The 22545-nt window shown below is 46.6% G+C and overlaps 1 protein-coding gene across 6 annotated transcripts in view; it reads right to left on the reverse strand.

The window, feature by feature from the left end:
* Positions 1-22545, reverse strand: part of LOC137627408 (protein FAM185A) — a 558433-nt gene that overhangs the window by 17573 nt on the left and 518315 nt on the right. For all 6 annotated transcript variants that reach the window (XM_068358500.1, XM_068358498.1, XM_068358501.1 and 3 more), the window contains one exon: positions 18965-19217. In XM_068358500.1, the coding sequence (XP_068214601.1) occupies positions 18965-19186 (222 nt within the window). In that variant the 5' untranslated portion in view covers positions 19187-19217. The remainder of the gene's footprint in view (positions 1-18964; positions 19218-22545) is intronic.

The raw sequence follows: 22545 nt of genomic DNA on the forward strand, positions 1-22545 counted from the left end.
AGATACAAACCTTACGCTCTTTACATAGGAGAATCATCTTATGGTGGGTGGAAGTCCCTGAACAAACTGGCTGGAGACTGTTCCAGGATGTCCCTTTGTGACACGCACGAGCTGTTTACAGGGAACCCTGGCACCTCGTGACCTTTAAAGGATGACGGCCTGGGGAATTGGTGCTAGCATAGAATTTTGCAATGTGATGACCAGGTAAGTGAAATTTTAAGAAATAACTCACTTAACCTAGACATTGTCTGACTCTACCTCGCATAGAGAACAGGGACATAAAAATAAAGACAGTCCGTCAAGAACTCAAGAGTTCTGGCTCCCGAGAGGATGAATGCTAGTAGCAATTCCTTCCTCTGAGGGGTGAAGAGATCCTCGTTCTTAACCAGGAAACCTAATCAGAACAGCCATGAAGCAGCTTGCAAGGAGCATCTTGTAATCCTCTACATGTTGGCAGCATCACCCGCAGAGGAATGTACTGGCTGAGTTGAAAGTTTAGCAAAAAATAATTCTGGGTCAAAGGTATGATTGCCGGGTCTCATGGTAAAGGAGACTGATCGTTTTTTACCATCTCATAGTACTTACTCTGCTGGACGTACAGAGTAGGAAGCAATCGCGAGGAGTCAACCGAATCAAGAGATCGCGAGGTTCTGGCCACTTGGGCACAAGCCCTCTTCTCTGCAGCTTTGACCCCCCTTGCCACTTGGGCACAAGCCCTCTTCTCTGCAGCTTTGACCCCCCTTGCCACTTGGGCACAAGCCCTCTTCTCTGCAGCTTTGACCCCCCTTGACCGAGGTAAGGCTAGCTTAGTCTTGGTGGGCATAGGCGTGTCACAGAAGAGGTCTAGAACTGTGTCATTTTTCTCACCCAGGGTATGATCCAGCTCACCTAGATTACTCACCTTCCTAATGCAAGCAAGAACTTGCAGAAAGAGGCAATCTGCATCTTTCTGTTCTGTCTAATTGTTCAAGTCTGTTAGCGAATGATGGTTCTTCCTCTGAGCTAGCAGCACGGGGAGGGTCAAGGTCGTCAACTCAGTTCCTTTCGTTCGAGGACTGAGCCCTCAGAGGGAGACCATTACGCTCCGGTCTTACGGAGCCATACTGTACGTTGGAACCAACGTATGTTCCCCTCGAGATTGACGTTCATTCATAGAACACTAATTCTTGGGTAACTTTTTTGTGTCTTTCCTTTCCCTTGGGTAGATGCTGAAGCATTTGAGAAAGGTAGAACTCAACTTATTCCCACCTTCTGAAGGGCAGAAAAGGGAGCCTCTCTCGCCTTAGATGAGGGTTCTGGCCGGCTCAATTCTATAAATGAAAACCTATAGTTGCTTGTGTAGATGATCTCCCTCGGAGATCTCGAACCCCTACTCAAACACGGATGTAAGGTATCCGCCCGGAGGGAGAGTGCTTGCCCTCTACTGCCTTCTATTCTGACTTGTAACAATTGGAATCAATCCTAGCCTCACTCAGACCGGGTCTTGGTCAGTAGGTGCCTTGGTCTTTAGGTATTCTTGAAACCTGGAAGAAACCCAAGGCTTGGGAGGTGGTTGCCTAGCATCGCTAATGAGTCAAGGGTTCTAAAAGGATTCCAGCAGTATGAGAGGAGTGCAGGGTGAAGTTACTTTCATGGAACTGGTGGTTGATACTGTAACCACCTGTTTCAAGGCCTTTGTAAGGTCGAGAAACCAAGGGGCATCCTTCAAAAATGGAATCTTTTCTGAATGAGCCCCTCGTGTTTGTTTCCTTGGTTTAGGAGGAGTGTCATCAAAAGGGAGGGTAGCTTGCGCCCTATATCTTCCCTGCGGAAGTGAGCACAATTAACTTGTCTATCTGGTAGATTCAAATGAGAGGGAAAACCTAAACCTACTCTCTTTTGTGAGGTAACACGATGTTCCTCACAAAATAAATCTACCAGTTGGTGAACATTGGCGAGGCGAGTACCGATACAGTAGAAAGGACATGTGCACACGTTCTTGTCGGTTTGCCCAGGTTGAGTTTTACCTCTTCGCGTTAGCCTACGTGTGCGCTGTGTGCAATACACATTGATGGGGCAGCGCGTGTTGTTGAGGTAGAGCTTGCCATTGTCCCAAACAAAGTATCTACAACGTACACATGATGAAGACTTGCTGGAAGGAGTAATGCGCATAGCTCTAGCACTTGCGTCTGGATGATGAAGCTCGCTGTTAGGAGAAATGCGCGTAAAAATGCGTGCAGCAATAACGTATATGCCTTCTTCCAGCTAAAGAACTCGCCCTACCATCTTGGTAGATAGTGGAGTGCGCAACACAGTGCAAGACTCATCCGGGGAGAGTTGGTCAGTGCTCCCACTTGCTAATGCGCCTCAGAGAGAAACTCTCCTACTTACTTTTTCTACAACAGGAGAGGGGCACATTTGTTTCCTTTCCTGTAAGGGAGATGGAAAACAGGTGGTTGCTGCGCATTTATGCGCAAACAGCAAATCAGGTCTTTTCCTTGTGAGAAGGAGAAACTAAGGGGGACAGGTTCATGAGAGCTTGTCCAATAACAGCACTATGTTGTGTCCAACGGACATGACGATGAGGGAGAAGGATCACAAGCAATTCCCTACCACCATCATCGTCCAGCTCTGATGGGCTAGAGCAGGGCATGGACAAGTCCAATGCCTTTCAGAGGAATCCCAGGGGAGGAGATCAATCAGGAGAAGGCCGTCTCTCTCTCAGGTGGGAGGGACGATCAACCCCTTTTGCCTTTGACAGCAAAACTTGCAAGCGAGAAGCTTGCAGAACAAAAGATGGTGAAGAAGATCTTCCCCTTAAAAGGGAAGACTGTCCAACAACTAGAGGTGATCCTCCTGACAGTTCATTTAGTCTCTCCTCCAGCTGGGTGAACCCAGCCAAAAGATCTATTCTGTGAACTGCCTTTGGGACATAGACAAAGCTAGACCCTGGGTTTCCTCTGAAGGGATCCCACAACAAGAACTCTAAGGAGTACTTGTCCACAACTGCTCATGCCCGCCCGCCAAAATCGAGCGAATGTTATGGCAGGGCAGAATCTGAAGTCAAAACGGTTGAGTGGGTGTATGACTTATTTAGGTTGCCCTTCAGAGCCTCAGGGGATAAATCAACCCCTAGGGAGGATATCTGTTCCCTTTGCGTGCCAAAACACAAGACCTCTTGTAACCTTTCCTTGCAGTGGGAACCCGTGTGCCCAAGGAAGGCCACAAAAGACGAACCGCTTCGTCGGAAAGAGACTCCCACGGCGGTGGCTGGCTTTGTTTCTCTAGGGACAACAATGGAGGCCTCTGGTACTGAAGGTTATCCCAGTCACCACTCGTAATTGTTCTAATCCCTGTGAAGTAGAATGAGCAGTCATCAAGACGAGATTGAGTCGACTGAGAACGATGGCGAGGTTTCTTCCCTTCCGAGGCTAACCTCGAAGGGAAACAGTTCCCTCTTTGCATTCTTCCATTGCCAACTGAATCTCTTTCACTGGGAGGGCGACCACTCCCTACACACCGAACAAGGAGACTCCTGCGTGCAAGTGTGACCTCTACTCGCAGGACAAAGGCTGTGAGGATCCTTATCCTCAACGGACATGAAGGTACCGCAACGGCGCCCTTCAATACAAGGACAAACCCACATACTGGATCTCACAGACTGTCAAACTGCAAAAGAAAAAGAAATGAAAAGGGAAAATGTTTTCTATTTTCAAGCCAGTTCATAAAATAATTCGAAATATGACAAATTCGAAGATAATTTGTATTTTTCCTAACCATACAAACCTTAGCTATTTACATTGGGTTTACCTTTTAGCGCAGCTGAAATGGCGAGCCATTAGAATTTAACGAGGGTGTATTACCCCCGCGCTAGTTAACGGGGGAGTAGGGGAGTGGTAGCTAGCTACCCCTCCCCCCCTCACACACAGGTGAATGCTCACTTTCACTTAGAGGTAGGACTTGTCTTGGGGGACAGGGCTGGCGAGCAAATATGTGTAAATAGCTAAGGTTTGTATGGTTAGGAAAAATACAAATTATCTTCAAATTTGTCATTTGTTCCGTAACCGAAATACAAACCACGCTATTTACATTGGGTGACTTACCCCTTAGGTGGGGTGGAAAGTCCCTAGCCATACTGGCTTTGGCTTTACCCGGGGACTCATAATCCGAGTGAGTCGCACTCAAGAAAAAGAGTCCCTGCCCCTCACAAGTCCCTTGCTCCGCAAGGAACCGTGTGGCCTACATAAGCTTGTGTGTAAAGGAAGAAGTGTGACCCGTCCTAGGCAGTTGATCTGGAGTTCCAGAAGGAACTCTGGGTTAGGACGTTCCCAATACCACCTCGTCAGGGTATGGGGGACGCGACAGTATTGACTCAATACAGTAGGGTCCCGAATTATGCGAGAATTTGGTCGATGAAAGGCCTCATGTAATTGGAAATTCGTATATTTCGAAACACATCATGGCGGCAAACAGCAACCTACCCGTCAATTTTTTTTTCACTCCATTTCTAGCTTTCTAGCTATATATATACTGTATATACACTGTGTGTGTATGTATGTGTGTATATATATATATATATATATATATATATATATATATATATATATATATATATATATATATATATATATATATATATATATATATATATATAAAACATATATATATATATATATATATATATATATATATATATATATATATATATATATACTGTAGCTTTTATCTTAACAATACTGTAAGAAATCCTTCTTATAGATTTTTTTTATAAAATACTGTACAAAATTTCTTTTATGGATAAATAAAACAATAAAAAGTTGTTAAAGTTTTGATAATTTTCTATGACTGTAGTATTTACTACTGTACTATGCATAGCTTACTGTTTTCAGTATTTTCCGAATGATGTAGAATTATTTCCTATAGATACAAAAAACAAAAAAGGGTTTTCAAGGTTTGATACAGTACGTATCTAGCAATAGTTAAAAATTACAGTATAGTACTGTATACCCATGATGACACTCCCACACGTAAACACGGCCACTAGGCGCAAGTGTGCAATAGGCTGCTGTACGATAATCACGCTTTTTTTTGCCCTGAGCGGTCATTTCACTAATGATTATTTTTCAAAGTTAATATAATTTCTTTATGCTTATAATTCGTAATTATAGTTAAAAGTAGGGATATTAATTAAATGGTTGAGTAAAAAAAACAATTAATACTACTATTATTTAATTTCAAATGGCTACATAATACTGAATATTCTAATGGTTCTTTTTATCTTCAATCGTAAATCTTACGCCTGGATAAGCAACAAAAGGAAAGGGATAGGTCTCTCTCTCTCTCTCTCTCTCTCTCTCTCTCTCTCTCTCTTCTCTTTCTCTCTTTCTCTCTCTCTCTCTCTCTCTTCATATCGTTTCCTGTATAGTTTTCAAATATGTTCGTCATACATTTGTACATTATTTATCCACTTTATTCTCTCTCTCTCTCTCTCTCTCTCTCTCTCTCTCTCTCTCTCTCTCTCTCTCTCTCTCTCTCTCTCTCTCTCGGCGTTTCCTTTCCCTTTATAGTTTTGTGAAATTTCGTTGTCCAGTCATTCGGTAATGAGAAGTCATTTTCGCTTTCGACATCGAAAGAAAACTTTGTTTCTTCAATATACTCATCACTGGAGGATTCAGAACTAGTGCTCTCATTATCAAACAGGTTATCATTATCAAATTCCACAACAAGAATATCATTTATTTCATCTAAAGAAATAACCTTCCTCTTTAGACCTTTCATTACAAAAGGAACAACAAATAACCACTTATGCATGAACGCCCGAGCGCACTGATAGGAAACCAGTTCAAACCAGAGTTTTGTAACATCAAGCTACCTTCAGAAAAATAGTTGCCAGACATCATATAAGTTTCTATTCACAGTCTCCATATGCTGAGAGTGTTGCCAAGTGGTGATCCTATACTTACTATACGAGTAAAGTAACATCACGAGACTGACGGCTTGTAAAAGGCAATTAAAGTCATGAACGGAATATACAGTTGAAGGCGGGTACCGAGTAGATCGTGGTGAACGGTTTATCACGTGGGTGACGCTTAACAGGTTATAAAAACATTTTATATAGTTCGGTATTTTCTCTATCCATCCTCTCCCAGAAAACCTTCAAATGTGAATTATCGGAATGTGTGCAGATCTTGGCAGTGCGATAACTAGTTAGCGACCGAGAATAGAAAAAATAAAAAGCCCGATTGACGAATGACGATGCTGATGAAGAGGATATCGAATACCGATTTTTCCCTAATTGATTTTTTCTACGTTCTGTCTAATCCAATGTACAGTACATTCTTATGTAAAGGGCGAACCCCAACATTTCTTGATGCTGCTACACTTTAATTATAGATATTTTACCACCTATTTATAATCTTTATTTATAATAACATCTTTAGTAAAAGCTCTTCAATATCACTTTCAGGAGTAAATGCGTTTATGATCGACGATGAAACGTAAAAAAAAAACGTTTTCCTTTTAAGAAGGCGTTTTTTTAGGAAAAAAAAAACAACACGAAACAAAATTGCTCATATTTCATATATTTTGATTTTCTAAGGATAAATAAAACATTAATTATAACATTATTATTACATAGTACCTGGTAAGATATCTTTTGCCGCAAAAGTTAACCTATAGACAGATGTTAAAATTGGTTAGCGAGTTCGTTATGATCGGCGATGGAACGTACTAAACAAAGTAATGGGTTTGGTTGTGGTGACATGTTTGGCAGTAGCATGATATAAAATAGTCTTTATTTTGATGGTTTTTAATTTAAAGTTTAATGAATAAGGATTTTTCACCATAATCACAACGTAAGTATAAAAATTAATTAGTACAAATATGGAATATTATACATATAGGTGTTGGACAGTTAGGCTAGGCCTAGCGACAAGTTCACACAACAGATGGGCAAACCTTAACATTTTTCATCCAAAACTAGTCTTAAAATGTTTGAACAGAAATCTTTCTCTCACATTCTCCCCCCCCCTTCTCAGACATCGGGGAACCATCACCCCCCCCCCCCAATACAATTAAGAAAACAATAGATTTCCTACGCTTCGCGGTGCTTGACTCGCGGATTTAGAATGCTCCTCGCAAATACAGGAAAATTAATTTTTGAAAACTATCGATCGCGTAATTGAGGAATCGCGTAATTAGAACACGTGTAATTCGGGACCCTACTGTACTCGGAACACAAGGAAGCATGGTTTACCTGCAGAGGTTCGAGGTCAGCTATGCAGAGACCAGGATGCTGCTTCCCCATAGAGGGGATGATGAAGAAATAAATAAGGGCCAGACATACTTCTTTCGTTCATGCAGACTAAAACCTGATAACAATGCCCTCAACCTTCTGCTACCCGTCCAAAAAGGAGCCTGAGGTTAGACCAGCTGTTGTGTAGCCACCACAGAGCGATAGAAAACGTATCGAGACTCCTGTGGGTCAGCCCTGCAGGAAGCGGGCTGCGAAGGTCCTTAGACGCTTCCAGACTCCAGCTTGTAGCACCTGTGTCACAGACTAGTATTACTCGAAGGCGAGGGACGTTGCGATGTATCCAACATCGTGCTGTAGGGCGACGTGACGGGGGAGGGTCTGGAGACAGGTCGAGATGAATGTCCTTGAGTCCGGGCTGAAGAGGTATACTGGTGACTCTCCCCCGTGTCCTCCTTGGGGCCAGGAAGTCCGGTTAATCGTTGCCTGAAACCACCGGAACTTGGACCGCCCCACATGGAACTTATCCTGAAGCGACCGTTCGGACTATAGACGGGTCAATGAGGAAAGGAGAACTAGGAAACTTTCCAAGGTAGGGCTGAAAGCTCTGCTTGACTGAGAACAGGTACTGCGACTCTCCTCAGTCTTGCCACAGTCAACTGAAGGGAAGGCTCGGAGGATGTGGCAACAGAATCTGGCGTCCCCAGGTCGTCACCCATCCAAGTACCGACCAGAACCGACGTTGCTTAACCTCGCTGGACGGACGAGAAGCGGGGTTTCCAACGTGGTAAGGCCGTTGACTCAATATCATGGCCAGATACTCCAGATGTTGAGGCAGAAGAAGAGAAGGCTCCTAGCAAAATACCATGAACCCACACTCATGGTAAGCATCCGGAAGCTTGTCCCGGCGCTGAAGAAGGTCGAACCCGAGCCTACCGGAGTTGACCAGCCCTCCAAAAAGCGAAGGAGGCGGAAGCCTGCACCTGAGCTGCCATGAGGAAAGCAGGCAGAGTTCTCTGGGGAAAAAAACCTGCGATGCCACGGCGGGGTCGCCACACTGCATCATAAGCAGGAATACTTGCAGTCTAGGCTGAATTCCAAGAGCTCCCTGGAAGATGGATGGAATGAAAACTGAAAGTACCCGTCCTTCCGATCCAGGGTTTAAGGAGTCCTATCGCCTCGTTACCAGTCTGATCGATTCTGCTGTTCTACGCTGGCCGAAGTTTGTTCGACAAACTTGATCAGGGCTGAGAGGTCGACTACGGAACTCCCGTCTCAGATCCTTCCTTACAAGAAAGGATCGACTGAAGAAGTCGGGGGTGAAGCCGACGATGATCCTATGGAGGACCTTTGCCTAAGGTATGGATCATTCTGCCCAACCAGGCACTCTTGCCGACGCTATGGCATAGAGGTTCAGAGACACTGAATTCGCTGACAGAGACGGCAGGCGCGATATTCTTGGCTGATCACAGAGATCGTGCGGGAATGGGCATCGGGAAGCTGTCATCCGGATGAGTAACCTTAAGCATCCTCCCAGCGTGAAACCTGCAATTCTAGAGTTCGTGAACTCTGCCGCTCCCTCTAGGGCTATGCCCCCCCCGGGGGAGCCTCCCGTGCCATCTGTTCCTGACAGGAGGAAACTGCAATTGGACACCCTGTCTCAGTTGTCGTAGCCGATAACTTAGGCCGACGTGGTTGAAAGAAAAAGGCGCTGGAGCCCTGCAGAGTCTGGAAGAAAGCGCCTTGGAGGAGTGAAAACGGAAGTCGACTTCCTCCGCACAGCCGCTGTCTAAGTCTCTGTGCTTGGGCACAAACAGACTCTTCTCAAGGATGGCCCTAGCTCTGGCACTCTTCAGACCCCGAGACCGGGGCAGAGCCGCACTGGACTTCGGGGCTTTCCGAACGTCAGACACTTCATCCAAGATCGTGTCTTTGCCTTCACGGGGGGCGATGACTGGATCCATAAGCCCGTTAAGTTGCCTTATCAGGCTTAGGACCTGCCAGAAGGTATGTCCGGATTCCTGCTGTTCTCCTCCCCGCGGGCTGGCAGCTAAGTCTCCTGCCCCAGGGATCTCTTCCTGGGGGTAAAACGTGGACATTCCCCCGGGTAGTCGTGGGTTCCTGGCGAATCCTTGAGGAGGATTTCGGGACGGTCTTGGAGTCCTTGGATTCCCTCCTGGGAGGGATACAGGATCCGAACAAAGAGATTCGAGGGGCCCCTTCCTCACGAGATGATTCTCCTCCATGAAGCAAAGTCTACCCCCTTGGTGCTGAGGGGACGACTACCGCCCCACTGGACTCACCTGAGGACGGAAAGGCCCCGTCCACAGGAGAAGGAGAAAGCCCTCGAGCAGGAGAAGGGGCCTTCGCGACCGACCTCTTGGGAACCAACTTCGCCCTGGGGGAAGTCACCACGAAGTCCACTCCTCTCTTTCTCTTCAGCGTAGGAGAGACAGCCGTTGGTTTATCACCCTGGTCGGCGAGTGCTGGTTTCATAACCCTCACTAACGCCCGCGCCAGAGGACCAAACCAAGTCTGTTGCTCCAAGGACACAGAGTCTGAAATCCTTGCTAAAGGGAAAGGGATCGGGCGATCCTTTGGAGTGGACCCCACAGTACCTGCCTGAAAAGAAGGTGAGGAAGAATGATGTACTAACTTCTCCTCAGTAGTATCCTTGTCCTGCACTACCAACCTGTGTTTGGGTGGAGGCGATCCCGAGCGTTGTCTAGGAACACGCGTTCCTGCTGCTACCCCCGGCTGCGGAATTCGCCGGGAACGATGGTCGCGCGAGGGCGAATGGTCGCGCGAGGGCGAATGGTCGCGCGGGAGCGCGGGCGAGCGGGTGCGCAGGCGAGCGGTTGCGCGGGTGCGCAGGCGAGCGGTTGCGCGGGTGCGCAGGCGAGTGGGCGCGAGGGTGGGCAGGTGAATGAGCGCGTGTCCGAGGCGGCGAACGCAAGCGTTGGCGCGATGGCGAGGAAACGCGCTGCCGCATAGTTGAGGAAGACCGCTGGCGATGTGGATCAACAGGAGATCGGTGGTGAGCTGGTGAGCGCTGACGCGCAGGTAGGCAATGGCGCGTTGTGGGCATGGCGACGCGTTGACGAGCGATAGCGAGCAGCATGCGCCGGTGAGCGATCGCGAGCTAGTAGCCGGCGAACCATGTCCCTTTAGAACCTCCGGCTGACGAAACGTTGGAGAACGTTGGCGCGCAGGCTGTAACACACACGGGCGGTCCGGAGATCAGCGAGAAACAGGTGATCGCTGACGCGTAGAACGCTGGTGAATAGGCGATAGCAAAATCGCCTGAGCGCGCTGACGAGCAGGTGAACGCTGGCGTGTAGGCGATCGTTGACGCGTGGGAGAACACTGGCGAATAGGCGATACTAAAATCACTTGTGCGCACTGGCGAGCAGGTGAACGCTGGCGCGTAGGTGATCGCTGGCGAGCAGGAGATCGCTAGCGAGCAGGAGGTCGACGCGTGAGATCCTGTGAAGGAACAGGTGGCGCGGCGCGTTCACGAGCAGGAAGATCGCAGGCGGCAGGCGCGTTGGCAAACGTGCTTTTGACACACGTGCTGAACGATGTCGCGTAGCCACAGGGTCGGAAGACTGATGGCGAGCAGGGAGCTCAGCAGGAACTGTAGGATGGTCAGAGACCGCAGGGCGATGATCCTCAAATGAGCGCTGACGCTCAGAAGAGAGCTGATGAGCAGGAGAGCGCTGGCGAGGAGGGCGAACATCAGGAGAGCGCCGACGAGCAGGTGAGCGCCGACGAGCAGGTGAGCGCCGACGAGCAGGAGATCGACGCGTGAGATCCTGTGAAGGGACAGGTGGCGCGGCGCGTTCACGAGCAGGAAGATCGCAGGCGCGTTGGCGAACATGTGCTTTTGACACACGTGCTGAACGATGTCGCGTAGCCACAGGGTCGGAAGACTGATGGCGAGCAGGGAGCTCAGCAGGAACTGTAGGATGGTCAGAGACCGCAGGGCGATGATCCACAAATGAGCGCTGACGCTCAGAAGAGAGCTGATGAGCAGGAGAGCGCTGGCGAGGAGGGCGAACATCAGGAGAGCGCTGGCGAGGAGGGCGAACATCAGGAGAGCGCCGACGAGCAGGAGAGCGCCGACGAGCAGGAGAGCGCTGACGAACAGGAGAGCGTTGGCGAACAAGAGAGCGCTAGCGATCAGGAAGCGCTGATGAGCAGGAAAGCGACTGTGCGCCGGGAGACTGATGTCCGTCAGAAGACCGTTGTCCGTCGGGAAGACCGTTGTCCGTCGGGAAGACCGTTGCCCGTCAGACTGCTGTCCATCTGCAACAGGGCGGATGAAGGAGTTGTAGGCTGCAAACGTAGATTCATAAAGGCGCCTCTAAGCCCCCTTATAGGGAGATGAGAGGCCCTTACAACGAGGCAGACGGTGAGCCTTACGGCGAAGGAGGCCAACAGCAGCAGCAGCAGAAGAATCCTCCGAAGAGGAGTCTCTATGAGTGTACTCTCTCGTGAACGAAAGAGAAACACTTCGTAGAAGAGACTGGTCAGCCAGTGACCTAAAAGGAGCAATCCTCCGAAGAGGGGCTCCTGCAGTTGCCCAGCCCCTTGAGCGAAACTGCAGGTGTGACCGCTCAGCACCAAGAGCATAGTCGCACGAAAAAAAAAAAGGCAAGAGAAAAACCCCCCAAAATGGGAAAAACTCGAGCCTGGACAGGAAAAACTTCCCTCGGAAGGAAAGTTACCCACCCAAGGAGGCAAGCCTCCCGAGTTCTAAAATGAACTGGAGAGCTGTCAATCGTCACGGGAGTACTTCCAGTAGAAGGAGACACGCCCCTGACGAAAATCCAAAGGGGAGGCAGCAACAGCCGAATCCCCAGGCCTCCACAAGACAGCTCACACCGTAGCCATATTACAGAAACGAACTAGATCGGTAACTGTAAAAAAATAAAAACAAAAATCATTAGTACACATTCATTCCCCCGGGAAGGCTCCGAAGAGGAATCCCGAGGGAAAGGAAACAAGAATTACACAACAGGCACGTGCCCTCACAACCACTTACACTCACGGAAGGAGAGCTGTAACCAAAACAGAATTATAACAATTATAGTTATGAAACTATGTAATTATGTAATTTAAAAATGAATGAACACTAAAGAAAGAACGAAAACCCCGAAAGGAATCGTTCTACAAGCTGAAAAATTAACAACTACAATTAGATTCATAAACTAATTGAGACAAACGTACGGCGTAGCAACCCCCCCACACGGAAAGGAAGCTACAAGGGCGTAGTAACACGTAGTAAAAGGGTGAACGACCTCGAGAGAGAGAGAGAGAGAAAGACCGAAGTCAAACTCGATCGCAACCCATAAAATTACGCCGTGGTGGCCTAACTGCCGAGGACTCCACGGAGATATCGTACACTACACACACAACTCTGAAAAGGAAACTTACTGATTTCTATACTCAAATATATATACAAACATGAAAACATGTTTACATATATATTGAGTAAAAGAAAAGTAAGCGATTAAGTAAAGACAAAACAAACAATGGCTGCCAAGCGAGGACCAAGACAGAGACGTCTGTCCCAGTCCGAGCCAAAAGTGAAAGTGAGCATTCACCTGTGTGTGAGGGGGGGGAGGGGTAGCTAGCTACCACTCCCCTAACCCCCCGCTCACTAGCGCGGGGGTAATACACCCTCGTTAAATTCTAATGGCTCGCCATTTCAGCTGCGCTAAAAGGTAACCCAATGTAAATAGCGTGGTTTGTATTTCGGTTACGGAACAACTTTATTTTAGGTTTAGTGGAGGAGTCAGACATGTCTGAACTCCGAGCCAAAATAAAAAGCGACTGTAGGTGTAAGCGGGGTGGTGGGTTACCCCTGCTATCTCCTCCTACTAACTAGGCTAGGGTAGTTACACCTCGCAATATTTTAACAACTGGTTTTCAGCTAGTGCTGAAATAACACAATGTAAAGAGTGTAAGGTTTGTATCTAGCGCCGGAACATGTTGCTCACACACGACGTCCTTTTTCTGTCCGGGAAAAGTCCAGTTGCTCCAACTTGATATATCAAGACTGAAGACATACCCATGGCAAATGAGCACACTCATAAGTTCTGCATCCTTCATCATTCTGTTGTGCAAAGTACAGTACAACTGGGAAGAATAAGTTTAGGAAAGATGTGAGGGTGTTTACCTTATGTTAAATAAGTTTGCGCAAGACATGTTTTATGTTATAAAGTCACTAATATTTAAAAAATAATTTGTATTTTCCCTAACTATACAGACCACAGTACTTTAATAAGAGAATGACTTCAGTGAAGTTGTAATTTAACAAGGTAGATACAGTATAAACATCACCTGTCTGTACATAGTCACCAAGACAACAAGCATTTTGGACCTCTAGGCCTGGAAATATAAAAAATAATTCAGGCTTGTAGTTAAGAAAAATAAAAATAACTTTAATAAAATTGTGATATGTTTCTACACAAACACAAACCATCATCTTTTTAATAAAAACTCATCCTTTGGAAGGAGGAAGTCCCTACAAACCTAATTTCTAGTTGGTTCAACTTTCCCAGGAATTGTCATAGGAGCTGATCCTATACAGGAGCTAAGGTAATGACTCTTGCTAACATCTTATCAGTCTGTATATATGGATACTACAGGCATTAGGTTAGGCCAATACCAAAAGAAAGTGGTACTCTGTCCCAGTAGAACCTATATACTCATACAGAATACTGTATGTTGTCCAAATGTATCTGTAGCCAATATGTAGGAACAAATGAGAAGATAGGGTTGGAATTCTCATAATACACTAAAAAAGATTCTACACTGATCCCCATATGATAAAAGTTGTGTAAATAAACCTATAAAAGCCTCACAGGACAAAGCAAAGCATCCTCAGAGTTATCACTCATCAAATCTGTGGAGGCTCAGATAGCCACTTACTTCGGTAATGCTTTCTCACCAGGAAATAATTTCAACTCTATACTCAGGAATGAGACACAGAAGGGCTTCCTTTAGATGAAAATCCAACCATTGTCGGACCACTTGCAACTCATTAACTTTCTTGGTCTATGAAAGAGTCAAAATGAATTCAATGGTTCTTATGGCTATTCCTAAATAACTGCAGAACCTTATCCATGTTCCACTTGATTCATTCTTGAGAGATTAGATTCTCAATGACAAAGGATTTAATCGTATTGTAGATTACGGTAATACGGCATTGGAAAAGTTTGGATCTGTATGCAGCGGGCCCAATGTTTACGTAGATTTACATCCCTTGATGGATGATACCAATAACTTCTTTTCAAAATGCTGACACCTTTCAAATTCAATTATATAAGGAATAAAAAGTACTGGTTATAGAAATTCCCAAGGACTAAACCCACATATGATAAGCAAACCATTGATAATGGTAAAAGGAGTTAGAAAAATGCTGTCTCATGGCTACATTGGAAAGCCAAAGGGCCAGGAAAACCCCTTTTACTCTATAGTGGTGGTGGAGTCTCTCCAAGCAGTTACATGAAGCACATGGCGATACACCTGTGAGAAGAATGTCTTGCAAGGAAAGCGGACTGGTCTGGAAACTACATCCTCTGTTGCCAATTAGTGTCATCTTTGAATTACAGTAGTTCATGTCTAAAACTTTATGACAACCTGGCGAATCATGGCAAATAAGGAATGCACAAAAGTCTAGATTTGACTTCTCATGTAGCATGGTACCCATCCAAGGCTGTCGCCAATGAAAGCCAGGTCAGTGTGGGGGTATGAAAGGTTTAACGTCACGAGTAGCGTTGTCTAGTGATAATATAAGCTTTAAATGAAAGGATCACACATTCTTTCCAGTTTTTTGCAGTTATGACCAAAAACTTCTTGACTGTTTTGGATCCATAATCCTTCTTTCATTAAATTGCTAATCAGAGCGTTGTGGAGAGTCTTGACCTAACATATTAGCTGATGATGAAGCACTATTTTGAATGGATTAACCTGATGTTGGCCATAATTCAGAAATAAAATTTAAAACAAAAAATTATATGGAAAGTAATTAATGTCCTTAAAAACAGTTACTGCTTAAAACAACACAATAATCTCTGAAAATAGGCTTATGAGTAAAGGGAAAAAATAAGAGAATAGTTACCATTAACAGTAAAAGAAATAAATACTGGTAAATGCTTTGGATTAAGAAAATCCTCTAAGTAGTAAATCAAATATGTAGTCTGTAATTTTACTTTATCCTCTTCAACATTATTTCTTTATTACTCTTCAGGCTGACTATACCATGAATTTGATAATTTTTCCTTATTCTTGATCAATAATCTTATTACAGTAATTATACCAGGACTCCTATATCTCGCTTGGTAATTGTGTAAATAGTAAGTTAATTTAAAGTGCCTAAAAATTTTTATATTTTTTAATTACTTTTTTAGATAAAATCATGTCAGAATGATTGTTTATTTACTATGACTAAACTAAACCACATTGAATGTACTGTAGCTGTTTAAGAAAGATGATAACCACAAGCCACAAAGTAGTAGAAGAATAATTTCAAATAAATGGCGATTTTCAAAGAAATGTTTTTAAAGAGGTGGTGGATAACAAAAAAAAAAAAAAAAAAAGTTGTACCACACTAATTGAGAGAGTATGTGTCATTTTTAGTATGCTAACCTAGTATGGAATTAGGCTATTATCACGAGACAGTTTTATTCCATTCCTTTTTATTCAGAGATTATATTTATTTTTCATATTTATCTAATTTTTTCAGCAGGATGATGGAGACCTTTTGGTGTGTATGGTCTCCCAACTTTCATCAAATTAATTTCTTGTACGTCTCCACACACGTCTTGTGGTGACGTCAGACCTACTTGTGGAGACGTCAGACCTACTTGTGGAGACGTCAGACCTACTTGTGGAGACGTCAGACCTACTTGTGGTGACGTCAGACCTACTTGTGGTGACGTCAGACCTACTTGTGGAGACGTCAGACCTACTTGTGGAGACGTCAGACCTACTTGTGGAGACGTCAGACCTACTTGTGGAGACGTCAGACCTACTTGTGGTGACGTCAGACCTACTTGTGGAGACGTCAGACCTACTTTTGGCGACGTCAGACCTACTTGTGGAGACGTCAGACCTACTTGTGGAGACGTCAGACCTACTTTTGGTGACGTCAGACCTACTTGTGGTGACGTCAGACCTACTTTTGGTGACGTCAGACCTACTTGTGGTGACGTCAGACCCCAGTGACAAGGCCTATATTCGAGATGGCCTTGATCCATCCACCCATTCCCGAAGGTCTTGCCCCAGCAAGCAAAAGATCTATTTTCTTGACAAAGAGATTAAAAACATGGACTACCCCCAAGGTTTTCACAATTTCCGATACACCATTCCATCAACAGATGTTGGTTTTTCAGCTAAAACTCATCCTCTAGCATATTCAGACTGCCCGGCACAAACCAAGGTAGAAATGGGATATTCCTTTCTTCCATGCAGTTTAGGAGTTAGTGCTAAATGAAAAGGTTTTTGAATGCATCCCTTCCCGTTCACTTATGTATTGCCTGTGGGCAGAATCTGTACCATCGCTATCGGCAGATCTTCAGAATGTATTAAAGCCTTGAGTACTAAAAGAAGTACCAAACAGTTGATATTTAAATGTACTCCTATTGAGTCCAAGACCCTGTCAGAAGGATATCCTTCAAGGCTGCTTCCTACCATAGCAATAAGGACCAAAACATTGAGAGGTCTAGAGCCTGGATCGTCAAATTCATTCCAAACACAGAAGCTGCAGTCTCTTGCCAATTAAAGGTTGCCGACTGGTCATTGAAGAGTAGAATCAAGGCAATTTTTTTCTTTAATCTTGATTGGGGGATGTATTTTTCCAGCAAAGCCATCATACCTGGGGGAAACAACCATATGTAGGCTCTGAGAGCCTTTGAAATCTTGAATTGCTAGATTTATGTTCAGAAAGGACTGGATTTTTCTGCTAGACAGAATAGCTTTGAAAAGAATTGAGGCCATCATTCTCAAATGAGAACACGACTTGCGTAGAAAATCAGGGTGTCATAAGGGGTAGAGCAGCGAGCAATCCCTAGAGGGATAAGTATCAGATAAGATCCAAGAAAGTAGACTGAGGTGGTATGGTCATGTCATGAGAAGAGATGAACAGTATATTGGGAGGAGAGTGATGGAAATGGAGGTACAGGGAACGAGGAGGTAGATGCAAAGCGCTGGCCAGAAACAATGACCTCACATAAAAGTGGGAAAAGATGCAGAAAAAGAAGAAGATTCTCAAATGAATTATAAAATAACTGGAGTCAGAGGAATATACTTGAAATTCACAAAATTGCCCATATTCCTCAAGAGGTTAAAGAGTTTGTGACTCCTTAAAAAGACATCCTTCAATGAACTCAGCATTAGCCAGTTGTCTAGGTATAATGTGACCCTGATGCTTAAGATTTGTAACCATCTGGTGACCAGAGCCAATACTCTCGGGAAGACTTGGGGTGCCTTGCTAGACCCGTACTTGAGTCTGCTTACAGAACAAGAAAATGTGGGCCTAAAAGGCTGATGGGAGATCATCCAACCACTCTTCTAGACTAGAGCAAGGGAGAATTATGGGGGTGCCATAGAAAACTTGGACATATCCAAAGCTGGGTGCAAGACACTGAAGACTTAGGGACCAAGAACAGATGATGGTTTAACTCCAGACACAACTACTCGACTAAATCCATCAACTTCTGAACTTCTTGCAAACGAAACAATGACTTGTTGGGATTGCCACAAGAACACTGACATGATCGCCAACTTTTATAAATGAGACAGATATATGAATGGTAGTTGGTACTATTCCTGAAAGAATTAAAGAACCCACATATCCAGATGAAGCCAGCCCAAATTTTCCAAGAAATAAGCAGTAACTGGGGACTGACAGTGTCATTCCAGGATACTCCATGATCTCTGAGCCAAGTTTCCATAGAGTTCATTGCCGAAATGGGTGAGGGAGACCCCTTGACACTGAATGACCCCTAGGATGTGAACAGAAATTTGGAGCCAAGGGCATTGAAGCAAACAATAAAAAAAGGAAAGGTTTTCTGTGCACAAAGCTCAGGACATCATATCACAATGGTTTTGGGAGGAAACATTCTCTAATATCATTATGCAGCTAGCCAGTTTACTCTTTCATAGGATTGGGCCCGACATGGAGGTAGAAAAACATATGCTGCTCTACTCTTGAGACACCAAACTATTCCACCAAGAGCAGACATGTTTTATCCATTTCAGAACAATTACATTAGGCCTGTGCCAACTTCAAAGTATTATTCAATAAAGCACAACCAATATGCTTAAAAAATTCCAAGCCTCCCGAGATTGAATTTTTCTATAGAGGAATTAATTTCCCATGCTCTACTTAGGCCATCAGCTCCAGCCTTGAATTTTTTGGTGGACCATGAAACCGTACCTTCCAATAAGAGCCTCTTCCCATAAAGGTCTATCAATAGGGGCAAGAATGCATTCACTAAAAAAATGAAATCTTAATAAAAACATTAGTTAATCATATACACACCTGATGTTCATATTGCTTTGTTCTCAAAGCCTGACTTACAATGATGCTACCACATAAAAAAATTTCCTGTTTTATACTTTTCTAAAAGGTCACGCCTCCTGCACATGAAGACATGAGAGAGAGAGAGAGAGAGAGAGAGAGAGAGAGAGAGAGAGAGAGAGAGAGAGAGAGAGACTTACATGAGGATTTGCTGGCTTTATGATGCAGCCGACATTGCTTGTAGTACGAAAAGTTCCAAATCCAGGATTGACATGAAATTCTTTCTTTTTTAACTGGACAAAACCATCAGGTTTTTGTGAAAAATATCGACTTCTTAAAGGAAAGTTAATCTGCTTCTGAAGTATAGTTCTAACGCATGTTGCCATGAAACCTGGATGTATTTTTCTTGTGATGATCCTCATTTTCCTTATAGTTGAGCTCTTACAAAAAGATCTGAAAATAAAGAAAAGATTGTATAGTACAGGAATCAGTTCATTTTAAAATTGTGTGCCATAGTACAAACATCATTATCCTGGTACAAAATTATGTCTATGCGCTACTATACACTCCGGTAATTCCAGCCATTGGTTTATAATTTGGGTATGGTTTGTCATCAAAATTTAACCTGACAGTAAAATTCAACTATTAATAGTTTTATTGCCAAAGGCACTCTGAGATTTCTAATTATTTGATAGCTAATAAGGTAGGGCATGTTTGTTCCGTAACCGAAATACAAACCACGCTATTTACATAGGGTTTACTTTCGGCGTAGCCGAAATGACGAGCCATTAGATTTTTAACGAAGGTTAACTACCCCCTGCTAGTTATCAGGGGGAAGGGAAGGGGTAGCTTGCTACCCCTCCCCCCCCCACACACCTGTGAGTTGTCTCCCTTCACTTTTTGGCTCGGACGAAGACAGACGTTGCTGTTTTTCGTCCTCGTTAATGACAGCCTTAATTTGTTTTTTTACTTTTTCTAGTTCTGTGTGCTTGGAAGTTGGCCTCGACCGTTGTCATAGTTATGCGCAAGTGCCCTGGACTCGCTGGCCGCCCTTGTGAGACCTTCAGGTCAGCAGAGGACACCGATCCTCACACCCTTTGCCCGCAGTGCCGAGGCCTACGGTGTGATAGGGAGAATACGTGCAGTGAGTGTAGGGAGTGGTCTGCCTCCCAGTGGGAGAAGTTCGGCCGCCGGTGTATGAAGAAGTCTAAGAGAGACCGTTCTCCTTCAGGGGCAACCTTGAAGAAGGAAGGCACCAAGGACTCCTCTTCCGCCGGCCGAACCTCCTCCGAAGCTCCCACTCAATCGGTCTCTCGTGAGAGGCTGCCGAGTGGTAGCGCAGACCCTAGTGGTGTTTCCCGACCTCGGGGTGCGGGAGAGGGCGTTGCCTCCCTTAGCGTGGCAGCTCCCTCTTCTCCTCCGGGGGAGGATAATTTGGATTTTGATTCAGCTTTGGGCTTCCTTGGGGCTTAAGGGCACGCCCTCCAAGGAAGCCCTGTTTGACCTGATCCAGTTGGGGGCTGCGGTCAAACAGTCGCCGGTAATACCGGAGGTATTCCCTTCGGATTTTGTCGACACTGTTTTGGCCGAGCCTTCCGACGGGTCTGGTCAAACCCTTGATACTGCTCCTGTTGCGGACGTTGCTGATGGCTCTCCTCCTCCCTCCGAAGATCCTCCGAGGGGGGAGGGGAGTCCCACGGTCTCTCCTGTGGGCGGGTCTCCCCCTCGGGGGAGGGCGCTGACAGAGACTCCTCTTCGGAGGACTGATGACCCGGACGCCCTTCCTCGTGGTCGTATTCGACGTAAGGCCCGTCGGCCTCTTCGCAGCAGAGGACTTCCTTCTCCCTATAAAGGAGTTAGGCGGCGCCTCTTTGGGTCGTCCTCTCCTGATCCTCCCCCTAAGCAGGAGCCCCCCCGTCAGGAGCAGCCCGTCACAGCAGCGCCCCTTGACCTCTCCGCAGATCGTTCGCGATCCCCTACGCCTGCCAGACCTTCCGACCTACCTTCTCCGTTCCTGGCTGCAGATGCGGTTTGGGCACCTTCTCACCCTGTTATCCAACAGGCACCGATCCCTTCGGGGGTAAGGGACTCTACTCACGGTGTGGGTAAGTCCCTTGTGTGTCAGGGTTCCCCTGCGCGCCCACCTGCGCGTTCGCGTGCAGTAGCCCTCAAGCGCTCCCCAGAGTTACAATCTTCGGACTTAACTCGCCAGCGATCACCTGCTCGCCAGCGCTCTCCTGTGCGGCAGCGATCACCTGCTCGCCAGCGCTCTCTGATGTGCGCAAGGCGCACCCACGTTCTCCTGTGCGCAGCCGCGCTACTGCTCAACCTGTTCCTGATGTGTGCCCAGCGCCCCAACGATCATCACCGCGTCCACGATCACCTGATCTGGATTTAGGCAAGGGTCCTAACCCGTCGCCTCGCCCACCACCCCTGCGCGCCCTTCTACTCCGGCACAACAGCGAGCTAAAGCTCCTGTTCGCGAGCGTTCGTCCACCTCTTCAGATGTGCACAGTAATCTTACTGCGCGCCAACGTTCTCCTGCGCGTTCACGCGATTACTCGTCTGTGCGCAAGCGCTCTCCTGAGCGCCCTCGCCCTCTTCAGTCTGATCGCCCCAGGTCTCCGACTCGCCCGCGCGATAAATCGCCTGCGCGCAGTCGTTCGCCTGTTCGTGGTACGCGCCATCGTTCTCCGGAACGCACGCGACATCGCTCTCCGCCTGGCAAACGCTCGCGGCTTTTTTCGCCTGATCATCGCCGTTCTCCTACGCGTCGTCGTCGATCGCCTAGTGCTCAGCGCACACCTTCACCCGCGCGGTCTCGTGCTCCTTCACGTGCGCGCCAACGCGTTCCCTCGCCAACGCACCATCGTGTCCTTTCGCCTGCGCGCACCCACTCGCCAGCGCGCCCCCTCGCCCGTGAGCGAACGCACCCACGCGCATTCTTCCACACGCGCAATTCCTCGAATGCCTTTTCGCGTGAGAACCGCCGCGATTCCCATTCCCGCAGGGAACATCAGCGCAGCCAACCGACAGGGACATGGACTTCCAGATCAGCCTCCAGATCGCCTCCGCGCAAGCGTAGGATTACCTACCAGCACCAGGACGGATCTACGGAGAGGTCCATGCCACACTTTTTCCTCTTCTTTTCAGGCAGACCCTGTGGCGTCCACTCCGAAGGATCAGGAGATCCCCTTCCCTCCAGCGGGGATAACCGACACTTCGTCAGTTACCCGTCAGCCTTGGTTCCGTCACATTATGAACGCAGTGGTTCAGGCTGTGAAGCCTGCCCTCGTTGATATGGGACTTAAACCAACGGCAGACTCATCCCCGCTGAAGAGAAGGAGAGGAGTGGATTTCGTGGTGACTTCTCCTCGGGAGAAGTTGGCTCCCAAGAGGTCGGTTAGGAGGACTCCTACGCCTTCTCCTACGCGTGCTGTTTCTCATTCTCCTGTGGACGAGGTATCTCCTTCCTCAGGGGAGTCCAGCGAGGCAGGGTTGTCTCCCACGGCACCAATGGGAGGAACCCCTCCTCTTCGGAGAGAAGATGCTCGCGAGAAAGCCCCCTTCCGGACCTCTTTGCTGGAGTACTGTATTCCTACTATGAGGGAGCCCAAGGACTCCAAGACGATTCCTAAATCGTCATCCAGGATACGTCCAGAGCCAACTAAACCCCGGGAGGACGTCCATGTATCTCCCCAAGATGAGCCTTTGGGGACCGGAGACTTAGATGTCAGTCCGCAAGGAGGAGACCAGTTCGAGTCGGAACACGCTTTCTGGC

The sequence above is a fragment of the Palaemon carinicauda genome, chromosome 35 (assembly GCF_036898095.1).
Source record: "Palaemon carinicauda isolate YSFRI2023 chromosome 35, ASM3689809v2, whole genome shotgun sequence".
NCBI lineage: Eukaryota > Metazoa > Arthropoda > Malacostraca > Decapoda > Palaemonidae > Palaemon > Palaemon carinicauda.